The sequence below is a fragment of the Bombina bombina genome, chromosome 5 (assembly GCF_027579735.1).
Source record: "Bombina bombina isolate aBomBom1 chromosome 5, aBomBom1.pri, whole genome shotgun sequence".
In the NCBI taxonomy this organism is placed as follows: Eukaryota; Metazoa; Chordata; class Amphibia; order Anura; family Bombinatoridae; genus Bombina; species Bombina bombina.
The window spans coordinates 1001045232-1001062336 of record NC_069503.1 but is presented as its reverse complement, the minus strand read 5'-3'; the positions used below and the strand labels follow the sequence as shown (position 1 = coordinate 1001062336).

Sequence of the window (17105 nt, the reverse complement as noted above, 5' to 3'; positions counted from 1 at the left end):
GATAAATGCATAGGGGATCTCTTTCAAGTGTTGCACTGTTGTAAACCACCTCTCATGAATGTAATCTACAAAACAGCTAGCCTTACATGCTAAGAGGGTTCAAGGGGGATGACAAAGGAGGTGGAGAGGAACTGAGGTAAGAAAGGTTAGCGTATATTGTACGCATCCCTGAACAGTAGAGTATTAAAGAATGCTTTAAACTATGAAAACTAGGGGAGAGCTTTGTGGAGAGAGGCAAAATAGGGGCCATTCTGGAGAAGTCCTGTAGACTGGAATGTGAAGAGGTAACAAGAGAAAAGGGAGAGAAGGAGCAGAGCGAAGGGGACAGGAGGGATAGCATCTGGAGATGAGGTCTGAGATATAGGGTGGAATAGCATTATGTAGGGTCTTCAATGTCAGAGCCAGGAGTTTGTGTTTTATTCTGGAGGCTAGAGGATTCCAGTGAAAAGATTGTCAGAGAGGTGCAGCAGATGAGGAGTGACGTGTAAGGAATATCAGACTGGCAAATGCATTTATTCTGGATTGTAAATGAGATAGAAGGCAGCTAGGAAGACCAGAGAGGATGAAGTTGCAATAGTCAAGGTAGGAAATGATCAGTGAATTTAAATCTTAGCTGTGTTAATATTTAAATAAGAATATATCCAAATGGCGAATTTTGGAGATGTTTTTAAGGTGGAAATGACAGGAATTATCACAGAAAGATGGGATATAGAGATTTTGGAAGAAAGGGGGAAATAAGTAGCTCAGTTTTTGAGAGATTTAGCTTAAGGGAGTAAGAAGACATCTAGGATGAAATATTAGAAAGACAGTGACACAGGTTACCAAGGAAGGGGATAGGTATGGTGTAGAAGGTAGATTTGGGTGTCATCAACATACAAATGATACCCATGGAACTTTCTTAAGGAACCTAAGGAAGATGTATAGATTGAGAAGAGAAGGAGATCAAGACCATACATACACATAGTGTATAGTCAAAAGTATGTGGGCAACTGGCCATAATATCTATATGAGCTTGCTGGACATTCCATTCCGAAACCATGGGCATTAATATTCCGCAACTCTTCTAGGACAGCTTTCTACAAGATTTTGGAGTGCGTTTGTGGAAAATTTGTGCTCATTCAGCCAAAAATAAATTTTTTAGTTCAGGTATGAGAAACTCTGACTCGCAAATTCATCCCAGAAGTGTTCAGTGTGGAGTTCAGGGCTCTGTGCAGGCCACTAGAATTCCCCCACACAAAACCCAATAAACGGTGTCTTCATGGACTTTGTGTCAATGGGTACAGTCATGCTGGAACAAGGGCCTTGCCGAACTGCTGCAACAAAGTTAAAAGCACCCAATTGTAGAAAATGTCTTTGTATCTTGTAGCATTAAAGTGATTGTAAAGTTGAATGATTTAAATACTATTAAAAACATGGGCGCTTTAAGTCATTAAACTTTACAATTACACGTCTTTTTTTAAAATACTTACCTTTTTGTTACGGTAATCTTAACACTGATCCTCCACCCGCATCTCCTTCAGTATTAAGCACATGGATGAGGATCTGCTTTCCTTCAATCGTTGTGTGCCTCACAAGCTGGACGCCAAAGGGGGAACACAGCGATTGGAGAAAGTCGGATTAATCATCGGTCTGCTCAATACTGAAGGAGGTGCGGGCGATGATCATCTGTGTGTTTACCGTAACAAAAAGGTAAGTATTTTTAAAAAAGAAGCAGAATTGTAAAGTTTAATGATTTAAAGTGCCCGTTTAATGATTTAAAAGGATACTAAACTCAATTTTTTTCTTTCATGATTCAGATAGAGAATGTGATTTTAAGCAACTTTCTAATTTACTCCTATTATAATTTATTATTCGTTCTCTTACTATCTTTATTTGAAAAGCAAGAATGTAAGCTTAGGATCCGGACCATTTTTGGTTCAGCACCTGGGTTGTGCTTGCTGATTGGTGGCTAAATGTACCTACTAATCAGCAAGCGCTATCCAGGTTGCTTACCAAAAATGGGCTGACTGCTAAGCTTACATTCCTACTTTTTAAAATAAAGATACCAAGAGAATGAAGACAAATTGATAATGGGAGTAAATTTAGAAAGTTGCCTAAAATTGCTGCTCTATCTGAATCAAGAAAAATAAATTGGGTTTAGTAGCCCCTTTAAAATCATACTGATTCATTAGGCATTTCATAACTATTAGTCACTTATTAAAATATAAGTGACTAATTGATCATGTGTGTTGTCATATGCAAAATGGATACATCCACTTTGTTGTGTCATCTGGAATCTATAGAATACACAACCAAAATGGCCGGTAATTGGTCGCTCTATCAACTGGCTTAATGGCTATGTTCACCTCCAGAACAGTATTGCACTGCTCTTTGGAGTGGACTACAAGTTTAGCTTCCTTTGGGACTATTAACGCACAGTTCTTCGCAAGTAACAGTGCTAGAATAAAAATGCTCAAACATTTGTTTTTTTGCCCTGTTTAGCTGCAACAACAATTAGAAATGTTCTTTATTACTTAGCTGGACTGCATAATTAAGATATCAGACTGCAGAAAGTATGAAATTGCAACACAAATTATTAAACAAAAAGTCTGCATACTATACGGATTAATACACCCAAAACAGGGAGATAAACGAAAGCAAATGAATAAAGGATTAGACATTACCTTGCAACAACTGAAACATGGATGTCTGACGATTATGAATATTTAGGTTTTCAGAGTCCCTACAATAATCAGCCCACCAGCCGTGAGGCCCAGCATCCGTACCTTCAATTTCCTATGAACAAACCACATGACATCTTAGACTAATGTGAACTTGTTAACAACTGGAAAATATACCTAAGCAGATGGCGAGTTAAACAAAGTAATGAGGACACATGAATATTTATGTGTGTTAGTCTTCCAAAACAAAGATATACCATCATACGTATCAGTTCCCAGGTAATCAGGATGGAATTAATCCAATTATTTTCTATACTTTTTTTTTTTTTTTTAAAGATTGTAGCAGAATATCATAATATTCTAGGCAACTGTAATTTAAAAGAACAGTAAGCAGTAAAAGACGATATAGAGGACTTCCGGTAGGCGGGCAAGCTGAGCGGTCGCAAAGCAGAGGAGCTCCATAGTGCCTTGGAGACTTCGCTGCTGGCCGGCTCTTAAACTGCCCAGAGCACCTCAATTCCTTGGCAGGGATCCAGCACCACTGCCCGGAACCAGCGCAGGTAAAGTCAGCAACATAATACACGCACCCAGGGACTCCACTCTAACCGGAAAGCCTAAGGCCTGTGCAGGGCCAAACTGCTGATAAGAACCCCCTCGGTTAAGTTAAGGCTGCATCTACACCGAGACTCACCCACATTTATTGCCCTACTTGATACTGTGCTTCCTGGGTAAAGGGGGTAGTGAAATCACAGCACCAGTGGCTCCAGGATACAGCACATCAGAGCAGAGGCCCCATACATTCTGGCCTAGGAGACAGCGCAGGCCTTAACACGTGGACTGTGCGTCCAACAGTGATAACACATTTTTGTCACACCTCAGCCCGGGGAGGTAGTATATACGCAGTATGAGAGTAGCAGGGCCAGGGGAGTGGCCATACTATTTCGACAAAACCTTGACTATAGAATCACACAAACAATAGTTGACCCGGAGGGACGGTTCCTGCTCCTAAAGCTGAGCCTAGAGGGCTGTCCCCTACTGTTGGGTGGGGTATATGGTCCACACACCTTGAAAGCTGAATTCTGGAACTAGCTACGTACACAACACACATACACACACACACACACGTACTAGACTCACCCTTGATACTGGGTAGAGACTACAACATTGCCCCACAGAGCCCGGCGGATAGATACAGAAACCTTAACACAACACATCTCTCCAGACTGCAAACACTAAATGCTAAAAAAGAATCATTGATGTTTAAGAAATTTAAAAAATTCCCTTGGGTTGGTTGACATTTGGCGGAACAGAAACCCAGAAGCTAGGGATTTCATGTGCATTACCCCTGCCAAAGACACAATGTCTCGAATTGATCTATTTTTAATCTCAGATTGCTTGGCCCCTAAAGTGCTAAATGCCAGTATTGACGCCCCCAGTGTCTCTGAACATGACCAGATATCCCTCCCCTTGCATCTAAATAAAAATCTTAGATCGCCCGGCACATAGTCTTTCCCTAAGTACTTATACCACAATGTCAATCTAAAAAGATATTTGATTGGGGAATGGCTAGCCTACAGTACTCTAAACCAACAACATACCACGAACCCCATTCTTCACTGGGAGGCTGGCAAAACATTACTCAGGGAGGTAATAACATCAGTACATCATCTCCACGAGAAAAAAAAAAAAACACAACAAAGGGAAGACTTAGCACTGAGACAACTACTGAACGCTAGGAACAGGTACTTGAGGCATCCCACACCAGAACATAGGACAGCATATAGGGAGGCTAACGCAAGTAAGGACACCATGCTAACTCAAGCAGCTGCGAGAGACTTACAATCCAATAAAGCTAGATACTACAGACATGGTAACAAAACTGGCAGACTCCTGGCGAGATTGACTAAATTCACTAATGGCACACGTAATATTACAGCGGTTAAGGATGCGGACACACTATATACAGACACTGCAGAGATACACAGATTGTTTAGAAATTACTATTCCCAGCTCTACGGAGGACAGGAAATGGGAGGGGAAGACAGATATTCAATTCTGGGACAACATAACTCTTCCTACACTGACAGCCGACCAAATACAAGCCCTAAACGCACCTATCAGTCTGACAGAAATATCCAAAACGATAGGTGGCCTGCCGCTTGAAAAGGCTCCGGGACCAGATGGCCTACCTGGCGAGTTCTACAAAATCTTCCAACTCGAAAAAGCGGAAAAAAACTTTCCACGCTGTTCAACAGCATCATGGATGACACAACAGAACTATCCCAAAGATTCACGGAGGCAAACATTACTCTAATTCCTAAACCCGATAGAGACCCTCTATTACCAGCATCGTACCGCACCCATATCCTTCATGAACTACGACTATAAGCTCTTTACAAAGATCCCTGCAAACAGATTAGCCAAAGTCCTCCCCAACCTAATACACAGAGGTCAGACGGGCTTCGTTCAGGGAAGGTCAGCAGTCACCAACATCAGCACACTGCAATATTTACTTACACACTTTTGGAATCAGCGGACAGCTAAGCATGTGCCCTACTAGTAGACGCAGAAAAAGCCTTCGACAAAGTGCTTTGGGAACATCTATTACCAACACTAGAACGATATGGCATTACAGGTCCCTTCACACACTCAATTAGGTCCATATATAGTCAGCCACAGGCGGCAATACTAGTGAATGGGACCCCATCACAGCCCTTTAGCCTCAAGAGGGGGACAAGACAGGGTTGCCCTCTCTCTCCTCTCCTCTTTGACCTGGCCCTGAAGCAAACTTCGGCAGGAAACAGAAGGGTTACTGGTAGGCAATAAGAGACTACACCTTTCCCTATTCTCGGATGATATGGTGTTCTACATTCAAGACCCTGACATAAACATTCCCAAGGTAATGGAAATCATAGGAAAGTTTGGGAAAATATCGGGATACAAAGTAAACACTGACAAGACAGAATTAATTTGGCTACACCCGCACCATAGACCACCAACACCGACTTATGACTTCAGACGGGTAGACGGCAACTGGGTGTCAAACTTAATGTGGACCCCAACAAATGGTACAAGGCTAATTATGCACCGCTTAGAAAAGAGGCCCAAGACTTGGTGCAGCATTGGACCAGACTTCCCCTCACCATGACGGGAAGAATCAGCCTGGTAAAGATGATTCTGTTCCCGAAGCTTCTTTACCTAATGCAAATGGTACCATATGTACTGCATTAAGTAGACCTAGGTTTCTGGAACTCACAGATTCTTTCATTCATATGGGCGTCTAAGAAGCATAGAATAAAATACATTCGTATGGTCAGTTTGATTGATGTGGGAGGACTTGACGTACCCAACATAGAAATGTATAGCCGGGCGACGCAGGCTAGGTTTGTTCTGGACTGGCTGACAGGACAGGACCACTTTACAGTTCCAGACCTAGAGCAACAGCCCCATGGTCCCTTCAAATGCTCCCTCATTTAAATGCAACCAAGGCAGATAAGTACCTTGAGGCATACCCCATGCTCCAACAACCAGTATACGCCTGGAGAAATTTTTTCCAAAAACTAGCAGTGAACCATGAGTTCACCAAGTACCTCCCTCTCCAGGGAAACCCCAATTTTATACCATGCTTTACTACGCACACGTTTAAACTATGGAAATCATTAGGTTTAGACACAATAGCAAAATTACTGGACATAAGGTAGGGATCAATTCTTTCCTTTGCAGGCCTTCAGACCTCAAAAGACATACAGAGAAACCATCATTTTGCATACCTGCAAGCGAAGCACTATATAGCAGTGATTCTGAATTCTAAGCATCTTACTAAAACAGACTACAGCTTATATCGCATCCTGTCTACATACACACAGGGGAACACGTCCATCTTACAAATAACAGAATTTATGTTTACCTGATAAATTACTTTCTCCAACGGTGTGTCCGGTCCACGGCGTCATCCTTACTTGTGGGATATTCTCTTCCCCAACAGGAAATGGCAAAGAGCCCAGCAAAGCTGGTCACATGATCCCTCCTAGGCTCCGCCTACCCCAGTCATTCGACCGACGTTAAGGAGGAATATTTGCATAGGAGAAACCATATGATACCGTGGTGACTGTAGTTAAAGAAAATAAATCATCAGACCTGATTAAAAAACCAGGGCGGGCCGTGGACCGGACACACCGTTGGAGAAAGTAATTTATCAGGTAAACATAAATTCTGTTTTCTCCAACATAGGTGTGTCCGGTCCACGGCGTCATCCTTACTTGTGGGAACCAATACCAAAGCTTTAGGACACGGATGAAGGGAGGGAGCAAATCAGGTCACCTAAATGGAAGGCACCACGGCTTGCAAAACCTTTCTCCCAAAAATAGCCTCAGAAGAAGCAAAAGTATCAAACTTGTAAAATTTGGTAAAAGTGTGCAGTGAAGACCAAGTCGCTGCCCTACATATCTGATCAACAGAAGCCTCGTTCTTGAAGGCCCATGTGGAAGCCACAGCCCTAGTGGAATGAGCTGTGATTCTTTCAGGAGGCTGCCGTCCGGCAGTCACATAAGCCAATCTGATGATGCTTTTAATCCAAAAAGAGAGAGAGGTAGAAGTTGCTTTTTGACCTCTCCTTTTACCAGAATAAACAACAAACAAGGAAGATGTTTGTCTAAAATCCTTTGTAGCATCTAAATAGAATTTTAGAGCGCGAACAACATCCAAATTGTGCAACAAACGTTCCTTCTTCGAAACTGGTTTCGGACACAAAGAAGGCACGACTATCTCCTGGTTAATGTTTTTGTTAGAAACAACTTTTGGAAGAAAACCAGGTTTAGTACGTAAAACCACCTTATCTGCATGGAACACCAGATAAGGAGGAGAACACTGCAGAGCAGATAATTCTGAAACTCTTCTAGCAGAAGAAATTGCAACCAAAAACAAAACTTTCCAAGATAATAACTTAATATCAACGGAATGTAAGGGTTCAAACGGAACCCCCTGAAGAACTGAAAGAACTAAGTTGAGACTCCAAGGAGGAGTCAAAGGTTTGTAAACAGGCTTGATTCTAACCAGAGCCTGAACAAAGGCTTGAACATCTGGCACAGCTGCCAGCTTTTTGTGAAGTAACACAGACAAGGCAGAAATCTGTCCCTTCAAGGAACTTGCAGATAATCCTTTCTCCAATCCTTCTTGAAGAAAGGATAGAATCTTAGGAATCTTTACCTTGTCCCAAGGGAATCCTTTAGATTCACACCAACAGATATATTTTTTCCATATTTTGTGGTAAATTTTTCTAGTTACAGGCTTTCTGGCCTGAACAAGAGTATCAATAACAGAATCTGAGAACCCTCGTTTTGATAAGATCAAGCGTTCAATCTCCAAGCAGTCAGCTGTAGTGAGACCAGATTCGGATGTTCGAACGGACCTTGAACAAGAAGGTCTCGTCTCAAAGGTAGCTTCCATGGTGGAGCCGATGACATATTCACCAGATCTGCATACCAAGTCCTGCGTGGCCACGCAGGAGCTATCAAGATCACCGACGCCCTCTCTTGATTGATCCTGGCTACCAGCCTGGGGATGAGAGGAAACGGCGGGAATACATAAGCTAGTTTGAAGGTCCAAGGTGCTACTAGTGCATCTACTAGAGTCGCCTTGGGATCCCTGGATCTGGACCCGTAGCAAGGAACCTTGAAGTTCTGACGAGAGGCCATCAGATCCATGTCTGGAATGCCCCACAGTTGAGTAATTTGGGCAAAGATTTCCGGATGGAGTTCCCACTCCCCCGGATGTAATGTCTGACGACTCAGAAAATCCGCTTCCCAATTTTCCACTCCTGGGATGTGGATTGCAGACAGGTGGCAGGAGTGAGTCTCCGCCCATTGAATGATTTTGGTCACTTCTTCCATCGCCAGGGAACTCCTTGTTCCCCCCTGATGGTTGATGTACGCAACAGTCGTCATGTTGTCTGATTGAAACCGTATGAACTTGGCCTTTGCTAGCTGAGGCCAAGCCTTGAGAGCATTGAATATCGCTCTCAGTTCCAGAATATTTATCGGTAGAAGAGATTCTTCCCGAGACCAAAGACCCTGAGCTTTCAGGGGTCCCCAGACCGCGCCCCAGCCCATCAGACTGGCATCGGTCGTGACAATGACCCACTCTGGTCTGCGGAAGGTCATCCCTTGTGACAGGTTGTCCAGGGACAGCCACCAACGGAGTGAGTCTCTGGTCCTCTGATTTACTTGTATCTTCGGAGACAAGTCTGTATAGTCCCCATTCCACTGACTGAGCATGCACAGTTGTAATGGTCTTAGATGAATGCGCGCAAAAGGAACTATGTCCATTGCCGCTACCATCAAACCTATTACTTCCATGCACTGCGCTATGGAAGGAAGAGGAACGGAATGAAGTGTTTGACAAGAGTTTAGAAGTTTTGTTTTTCTGGCCTCTGTCAGAAAAATCCTCATTTCTAAGGAGTCTATTATTGTTCCCAAGAAGGGAACCCTTGTCGACGGAGATAGAGAACTCTTTTCCACGTTCACTTTCCATCCGTGAGATCTGAGAAAGGCCAGGACTATGTCCGTGTGAGCCTTTGCTTGAGGAAGGGACGACGCTTGAATCAGAATGTCGTCCAAGTAAGGAACTACTGCAATGCCCCTTGGTCTTAGTACCGCTAGAAGGGACCCTAGTACCTTTGTGAAAATCCTTGGAGCAGTGGCTAATCCGAAAGGAAGCGCCACGAACTGGTAATGCTTGTCCAGGAATGCGAACCTTAGGAACCGATGATGTTCCTTGTTGATAGGAATATGTAGATACGCATCCTTTAAATCCACCATGGTCATGAATTGACCTTCCTGGATAGAAGGAAGAATTGTTCGAATGGTTTCCATTTTGAACGATGGAACCTTGAGAAACTTGTTTAGGATCTTGAGATCTAAGATTGGTCTGAACGTTCCCTCTTTTTTGGGAACTATGAACAGATTGGAGTAGAACCCCATCCCTTGTTCTCCTAATGGAACAGGATGAATCACTCCCATTTTTAACAGGTCTTCTACACAATGTAAGAATGCCTGTCTCTTTATATGGTCTGAAGACAATTGAGACCTGTGGAACCTCCCCCTTGGGGGAAGCCCCTTGAATTCCAGAAGATAACCTTGGGAGACTATTTCTAGTGCCCAAGGATCCAGAACATCTCTTGCCCAAGCCTGAGCAAAGAGAGAGAGTCTGCCCCCCACCAGATCCGGTCCCGGATAGGGGGCCAACATTTCATGCTGTCTTGGTAGCAGTGGCAGGTTTCTTGGCCTGCTTTCCCTTGTTCCAGCCTTGCATTGGTCTCCAGGCTGGCTTGGCTTGAGAAGTATTACCCTCTTGCTTAGAGGACGTAGCACTTGGGGCTGGTCCGTTTCTACGAAAGGGACGAAAATTAGGTTTATTTTTGGCCTTGAAAGACCTATCCTGAGGAAGGGCGTGGCCCTTACCCCCAGTGATATCAGAGATAATCTCTTTCAAGTCAGGGCCAAACAGCGTTTTCCCCTTGAAAGGAATGTTAAGTAGTTTGTTCTTGGAAGACGCATCCGCTGACCAAGATTTCAACCAAAGCGCTCTGCGCGCCACAATAGCAAACCCAGAATTTTTCGCCGCTAACCTAGCCAATTGCAAAGTGGCGTCTAGGGTGAAAGAATTGGCCAATTTGAGAGCACGGATTCTGTCCATAATCTCCTCATAAGGAGGAGAATCACTATCGATCGCCTTTACTAGCTCATCGAACCAGAAACACGCGGCTGTAGTGACAGGGACAATGCATGAAATTGGTTGTAGAAGGTAACCTTGCTGAACAAACATCTTTTTAAGCAAACCTTCTAATTTTTTATCCATAGGATCTTTGAAAGCACAACTATCTTCTATGGGTATAGTGGTGCGTTTGTTTAAAGTAGAAACCGCTCCCTCGACCTTGGGGACTGTCTGCCATAAGTCCTTTCTGGGGTCGACCATAGGAAACAATTTTTTAAATATGGGCGGAGGGACGAAAGGTATACCGGGCCTTTCCCATTCTTTATTTACAATGTCCGCCACCCGCTTGGGTATAGGAAAAGCTTCTGGGAGCCCCGGGACCTCTAGGAACTTGTCCATTTTACATAGTTTCTCTGGGATGATCAAATTCTCACAATCATCCAGAGTGGATAATACCTCCTTAAGCAGAGCGCGGAGATGTTCCAACTTAAATTTAAATGTAATCACATCGGGTTCAGCTTGTTGAGAAATTTTCCCTGAATCTGAAATTTCTCCCTCAGACAAAACCTCCCTGGCCCCCTCAGACTGGTGTAGGGGCATTTCAGAACCATTATCATCAGCGTCCCCATGCTCTTCAGTATCTAAAACAGAGCAGTCGCGCTTGCGCTGATAAGTGGGCATTTTGGCTAAAATGTTTTTGATAGAATTATCCATTACAGCCGTTAATTGTTGCATAGTAAGGAGTATTGGCGCGCTACATGTACTAGGGGCCTCCTGAGTGGGCAAGACTGGTGTAGACGAAGGAGGGAATGATGCAGTACCATGCTTACTCCCCTCACTTGAGGAATCATCTTGGGCATCATTTTCAGTGTCACATAAATCACATCTATTTAAATGAGAAGGAACCTTGGCTTCCCCACATTCAGAACACAGTCTATCTGGTAGTTCAGACATGTTAAACAGGCATAAACTTGATAACAAAGTACAAAAAACGTTTTAAAATAAAACCGTTACTGTCACTTTAAATTTTAAACTGAACACACTTTATTACTGCAATTGCGAAAAAGTATGAAGGAATTGTTCAAAATTCACCAAAATTTCACCACAGTGTCTTAAAGCCTTAAAAGTATTGCACACCAAATTTGGAAGCTTCAACCCTTAAAATAACGGAACCGGAGCCGTTTTTATCTTTAACCCCTTTACAGTCCCTGGTATCTGCTTTGCTGAGACCCAACCAAGCCCAAAGGGGAATACGATACCAAATGACGCCTTCAGAAAGTCTTTTCTATGTATCAGAGCTCCTCACACATGCGACTGCATGTCATGCTTCTCAAAAACAAGTGCGCAATACCGGCGCGAAAATGAGGCTCTGCCTATGATTAGGGAAAGCCCCTAGAGAATAAGGTGTCTAAAACAGTGCCTGCCGATATTATTTTACAAAAATACCCAGATTAAATGATTCCTCAAAGCTAAATATGTGTATATATGAATCGATTTAGCCCAGAAAATGTCTACAGTCTTAATAAGCCCTTGTGAAGCCCTTATTTACTGTCTGAAAAAAAATGGCTTACCGGATCCCATAGGGAAAATGACAGCTTCCAGCATTACCTTGTTAGAATGTGTCATACCTCAAGCAGCAAAAGACTGCTCACTGTTCCCCCAACTGAAGTTAATTCCTCTCAACAGTCCTGTGTGGTACAGCCATGGATTTTAGTAACGGTTGCTAAAATCATTTTCCTCTTACAAACAGAAATCTTCGTCTCTTTTCTGTTTCAGAGTAAATAGTACATACCAGCACTATTTTAAAATAACAAACTCTTGATTGAATAAAAAAAACTACAGTTAAACACTAAAAAACTCTAAGCCATCTCCGTGGAGATGTTGCCTGTACAACGGCAAAGAGAATGACTGGGGTAGGCGGAGCCTAGGAGGGATCATGTGACCAGCTTTGCTGGGCTCTTTGCCATTTCCTGTTGGGGAAGAGAATATCCCACAAGTAAGGATGACGCCGTGGACCGGACACACCTATGTTGGAGAAATATAAGTCACTGATAGCAATAGAAAATGTGCATACACTACAACACATAAGTGACAAATGGACGAAAAAGCTAAGCACAGACATAAGCCCTGAGCTAATAAAACAAAGTGTAGCCAAAGTCAGAAAAGCCACCTTATCTGCTGATATTAGGGAGTCGCACACAAAAATTTTGGAATCAGCCTATATTATGCCTAGAACATACAAACGATGGGAAGCAAATCAGGAAGGGAAATGCCCAAGATGCTCAATACTGAAAGCAGACCCAATTCACATGCTCTGGTCATGCCCCAAACTATACAGCTTCTGGGGAAAACTGGCTCACTGGCTTTGTATCATCACAAAAGATCAGCTAGTACTTACTCCTCAGAATGCCATATTCCTGGATCTCCAGATACCCAATAAACAAGACACACTGTTCATACATAACTCCATACTTCAGGCTAGAAAAGGCCCTATCGAAACATTGGCTGGAAGCCAAACCCCCGACTCTCACTCAGCTTAAAACATGAAATTCACAGACAGCTACTATTTGAACAGGTAGATGTGTTGGGTGACATACAGGGCAGAACGGAAAGGTTCATCAAGAAATGGAAGCCCTACATACTCAGTTTAGACACCACACAGCAACACTTGATAATATATCTGATTAGGAACACAGAATACATCCTACTAGTTCAATTAGCTGGGGAATGGTGCCTGGATTCTAGCTGAACCATCTACAGCGAGAGAGAAGCAGGAAACACTGTCGAATTAGGTGTCAGGGTTGGGCACCCTGGGAACTGAGAGAACTAGGTGGGGCGGGTGGTATTACCCTTGAAAGGACCCTTTGTGTTGGGCACCTCTTCTCCGAATATAATAATGTAGGCACCTGTAGGGGTGGGACAAGGGTGGGGATGAGTGTCCCAGTTGTGTTTGTTTTGGACTGTATGACTATACTCAAAGGAACTGTTACATTGCCAAGTGGCGCAAATAGACACTCATACTTTTCCACACCAGAAGAAAGGGGACTCTAGGAACCCAAACATAGGGGGGGATTGAAATGTTAGTCAACCTAGCGTCCTGACCCTCACGGGCAGGGTCAAGGCAGTAGTAGGAGGAAGAAGAGAAAAATGTGGAAAAATTGCAGACATGTTGAATCATAATGTATTCTATGCTTAAATACCAGAATTGTATGAGGGAAACAGAGGACTTATGTATCAAAGAGTATCTTGTATTCTTAAGATGTTATTGTGTTTGATATGCCCTTCACATAAATAAAAGATTTAAAAAAAAAAAAAAAAAAAATTACACAAAAATAGCATTATTTAAAAACGTTAAAGTCATTTTGCATGGAAAAAAAACATTTACTATATTTACGTTTACTACGATTTTGAAGCGAATGGTTAGAGAAAATATGCAATAGAAAAAAACCAACACACACTTTCCAGGTTACTTCTGTTATTAAATTTACGTTATTCTCGTACTTTTTTAAAAATGATAAACTCAATCAAGAAAATTTAATTTAATATTTTACATCCATGTCCTTTTAAGAACCGATTCATTGGTCAATAACTTCTAAACATCTATTGACTGACAATGACACACTTAAAATATAAAACCAAATAACTCTGTAAAAGGCCATCTGTTTTACAATACAAAAAAAAAACCCTCTTTAAGAGAATTTTTTTTTTTACTTAAAATAGGGTCATTACAGTGATAAAAAGAAAATTTATGCTTACCTGATAAATGTATTTCTTTTTTGACATGATGAGTCCACGGATCATCTTAATTACTAATGGGATATTCACCTCCTGGTCAGCAGGAGGAGGCAAAGAGCACCACAGCAGAGCTGTTAAATAGCTCCTCCCTTCCCTCCCACTCCAGTCATTCGACTGAAGTTAGGAAGAGAAAGGAAAAGCCAAGGTGCAGAGGTGTCTGAAGTTTAGAAAAACCCACCTGTCTAAAAGAGCAGGGCGGGCCGTGGACTCATTGTGTCAAAAATAAATACATTTATCAGATAAGCATACATTTTCTTTTTTTTTTTAAGACACGATGAGTCCATGGATCATCTTAATTACTAATGGGATTCAATACCCAGGTTTCTGCTTTCAAGATTATCTGAAGATCAGCCAAAAGGAGAGGCGTTCTTACACTGTGTAGGAGTCCTCTCAGACCTGGGAGTGATTGTTCCAGTTCCTATACAGGTACAGGGTCTGGGTTTTTTATCCCAATCGGTTTGTGGTTCCAAAATAAGAGGGAACCTTCAGACCACTTTTTAGATTTCAAGAGTCTAAACAAATTTTCTTAGTGTACCGTCTTTCAAGATGGAAACTATTCGTTCCATTCTTTCCTTGATCCAAGAGGGTCAATTTATGACAACAGTGGATTTAAAGGACGCATACCTTCATGTGCCATTTACAAGTTCTAAGGTTTGCCTTTCTGGACAAATGCTTCCAGTTCGTGGCTCTTTCTTTTTCAGTCTTGCCACAGCTCTGAGTTTTCACAAAGGCTCTGGAGCACTGTTGATGGTGCTTCAGTTACGGAGCATTGCAGTGGCGCCCTATCTGGACGAAATTCTAGTCCAGGCGCCATCCTTACAGCTAGCAGGATTTCACACAGAAATGGTGTTATCCTTCCCGTGATCTCACGGGTGGAAGGTAAATTTGGAAAAGAGTTTCTTAGTCCCAAGCACAAGGGTAAATTTCTTGGGAACCATAATAGATTCCATATCAATGAAGAATTTTCTGAAAGAATGTCAGGAAATTAGAGTTTATCAATACTTGTCTAGTCATTCAGTCCACTTCTCGGCCTTCAGTGGCTCAGTACATGGAGGTAATCAGGCTGATGGTGGCGGCAATGGACACCATCCTGTTTGCTCGGTTCCATCTCAGACCTCTGCAGTTAAGCATGCTCAGGCAATGGATCGGAGATTATACAAATTTGTCTCCTCGAATACTACTGGAGCAGGAGACAAGGGGTTCTCTTCAATGGGGTTGTCTCTGGATCATCTCTCTCAGGGAACCTGCTTTTGCAGAACATCTTGAGTGCTTGTGTCAATAGACGCCAGCCTTCTAGGGTGGCGAGCAGTTTGGGGCTCCCTAAGGGCTCAAGGGGTTTGGACTCAACTAGAGTCTGTTTTTCCTATAAACATTCTGGAGCTGAGAGCGATCTACAATGTTCTGGCCTGGCCTCAGATAGCCTCGGTCCAGTTTATCAGGTTTCAGTCGAACAAGATAACGTCAGTGGATTACATCAATCTTCAGGGAGGCACAAGGTGTTCCTTAGCGATGAGAGAGGTATCCAATATAATTCAGTGGGCAGAGGCCCATTCTTGCTGCCTGTCGGCAATCCACATCCCAGGGGTGGACATCTGGTGTACATCCCCCTTACTAATTTTTGTCCATAGGACCTTTGAAAATCCAACTATCCTCTAAGGGTATAGCAGTTCTTTTAGCTAAGCTGGCAACTACTCCTTCCGCCCTAGGGAATGTTTGCCCAGCCTCCATAGCGGAGTCGGCTATGGGAAACATGTTTTTAATTATAGGAAATGTTGTCTCTTCCATTCCTTATAACTTACTGGACGTACTAGGATAGACTACGCCGGTAGTGTCGGATTCGCCCAGGGTAGTTAAAACCTCCTAAGGAAACAAATGGAGGAGTTCAAACTAAAAAACTGAAAGAAAACAACCTCAGAATCAAATAAAGATATTATTCCATCTGAGTCTGAGAATTCTCTCCCAGATAATCCCAAAGTATCTTCCTTTCAGGTAACAAGGAAGAGGCATTCGGGATAGCAACTACTGAATCAATCATTACAAGTATGTATGTATGTATGTATGTATGTATGTATGTATGTATGCATGTATGCATGTATGTTGTACTTGTAAAGCGCTGCTAATCACCCGAAAGGGTCTCAAGACGCTGCTCAGCGTATCAACCTCAGAAGGATGAAAAGCTGGGTGGACCTCACCGGGGATTGAGCCTGTAACCCTTGGGTTACTACAGAGCTCAGCCACAGCGCCTTAGCATGCTGAGCTATCTGTCCAGAGAGAAATGATTGAAAATAAATCCTAAAGTAATGTTTTCTACTTTGTGAGAAAACCTATAATGTATGAAATGCAAAGTAACTCCAAGTGGAGTATTATAGGATGCGCAGAGCACTGCATGTGACCCATAACATTTAGTGGGACACTATAGGAGAAATTGTGGCATAAATTGACCATAGTCAAGAGACTCCCAAACAGCAAAAAGCCTCATAAGGAGAAAGTTCAGAAAAGAGGGAAATTTTTTAGTAAAATTTGACACATAAAAAACGTTAATCTCTTTAAATTCAAAAAGTAACTAATTTTTGTGTGCTCTTGTTTCATCCTAAAACACAAAGGATGGATAACACAAATAAAAAACTGAAATTCTTTAATAAAGATTGACAAAATACAATACTGTCACTTTAAATTTTAAAACAAACTTTTTATCTTTGTGTGCAGAAAAAAGTGCTTAGGTTAGCACGCAAATATTGAGCACCGACTTAACCTCAGTGAAATCTTGCTGAGGTGCCCTAATGCTCGTTCACACGTAGAACTTCATGTCTCAAAACAGATCCGGAGCGCAGTTGTAGTGCTATCTGGACCCACAGAAGTGAAGAGTACTGCGTTAGTAAGCAATAACCGCTCTACCTTCCGATAAAGCGAGTGCAGCCTAGTCAGCCCCAAACATAGCTC

The 17105-nt window shown here is 42.6% G+C and overlaps 1 protein-coding gene across 1 annotated transcript in view; it reads right to left on the bottom strand.

Moving 5' to 3' along the window:
- Positions 1–17105, bottom strand: part of POP1 (POP1 homolog, ribonuclease P/MRP subunit) — a 118278-nt gene that overhangs the window by 64499 nt on the left and 36674 nt on the right. The window contains exon 10 of the mRNA XM_053715237.1: positions 2664–2775. Within this exon, the coding sequence (XP_053571212.1) occupies positions 2664–2775 (112 nt within the window). The remainder of the gene's footprint in view (positions 1–2663; positions 2776–17105) is intronic.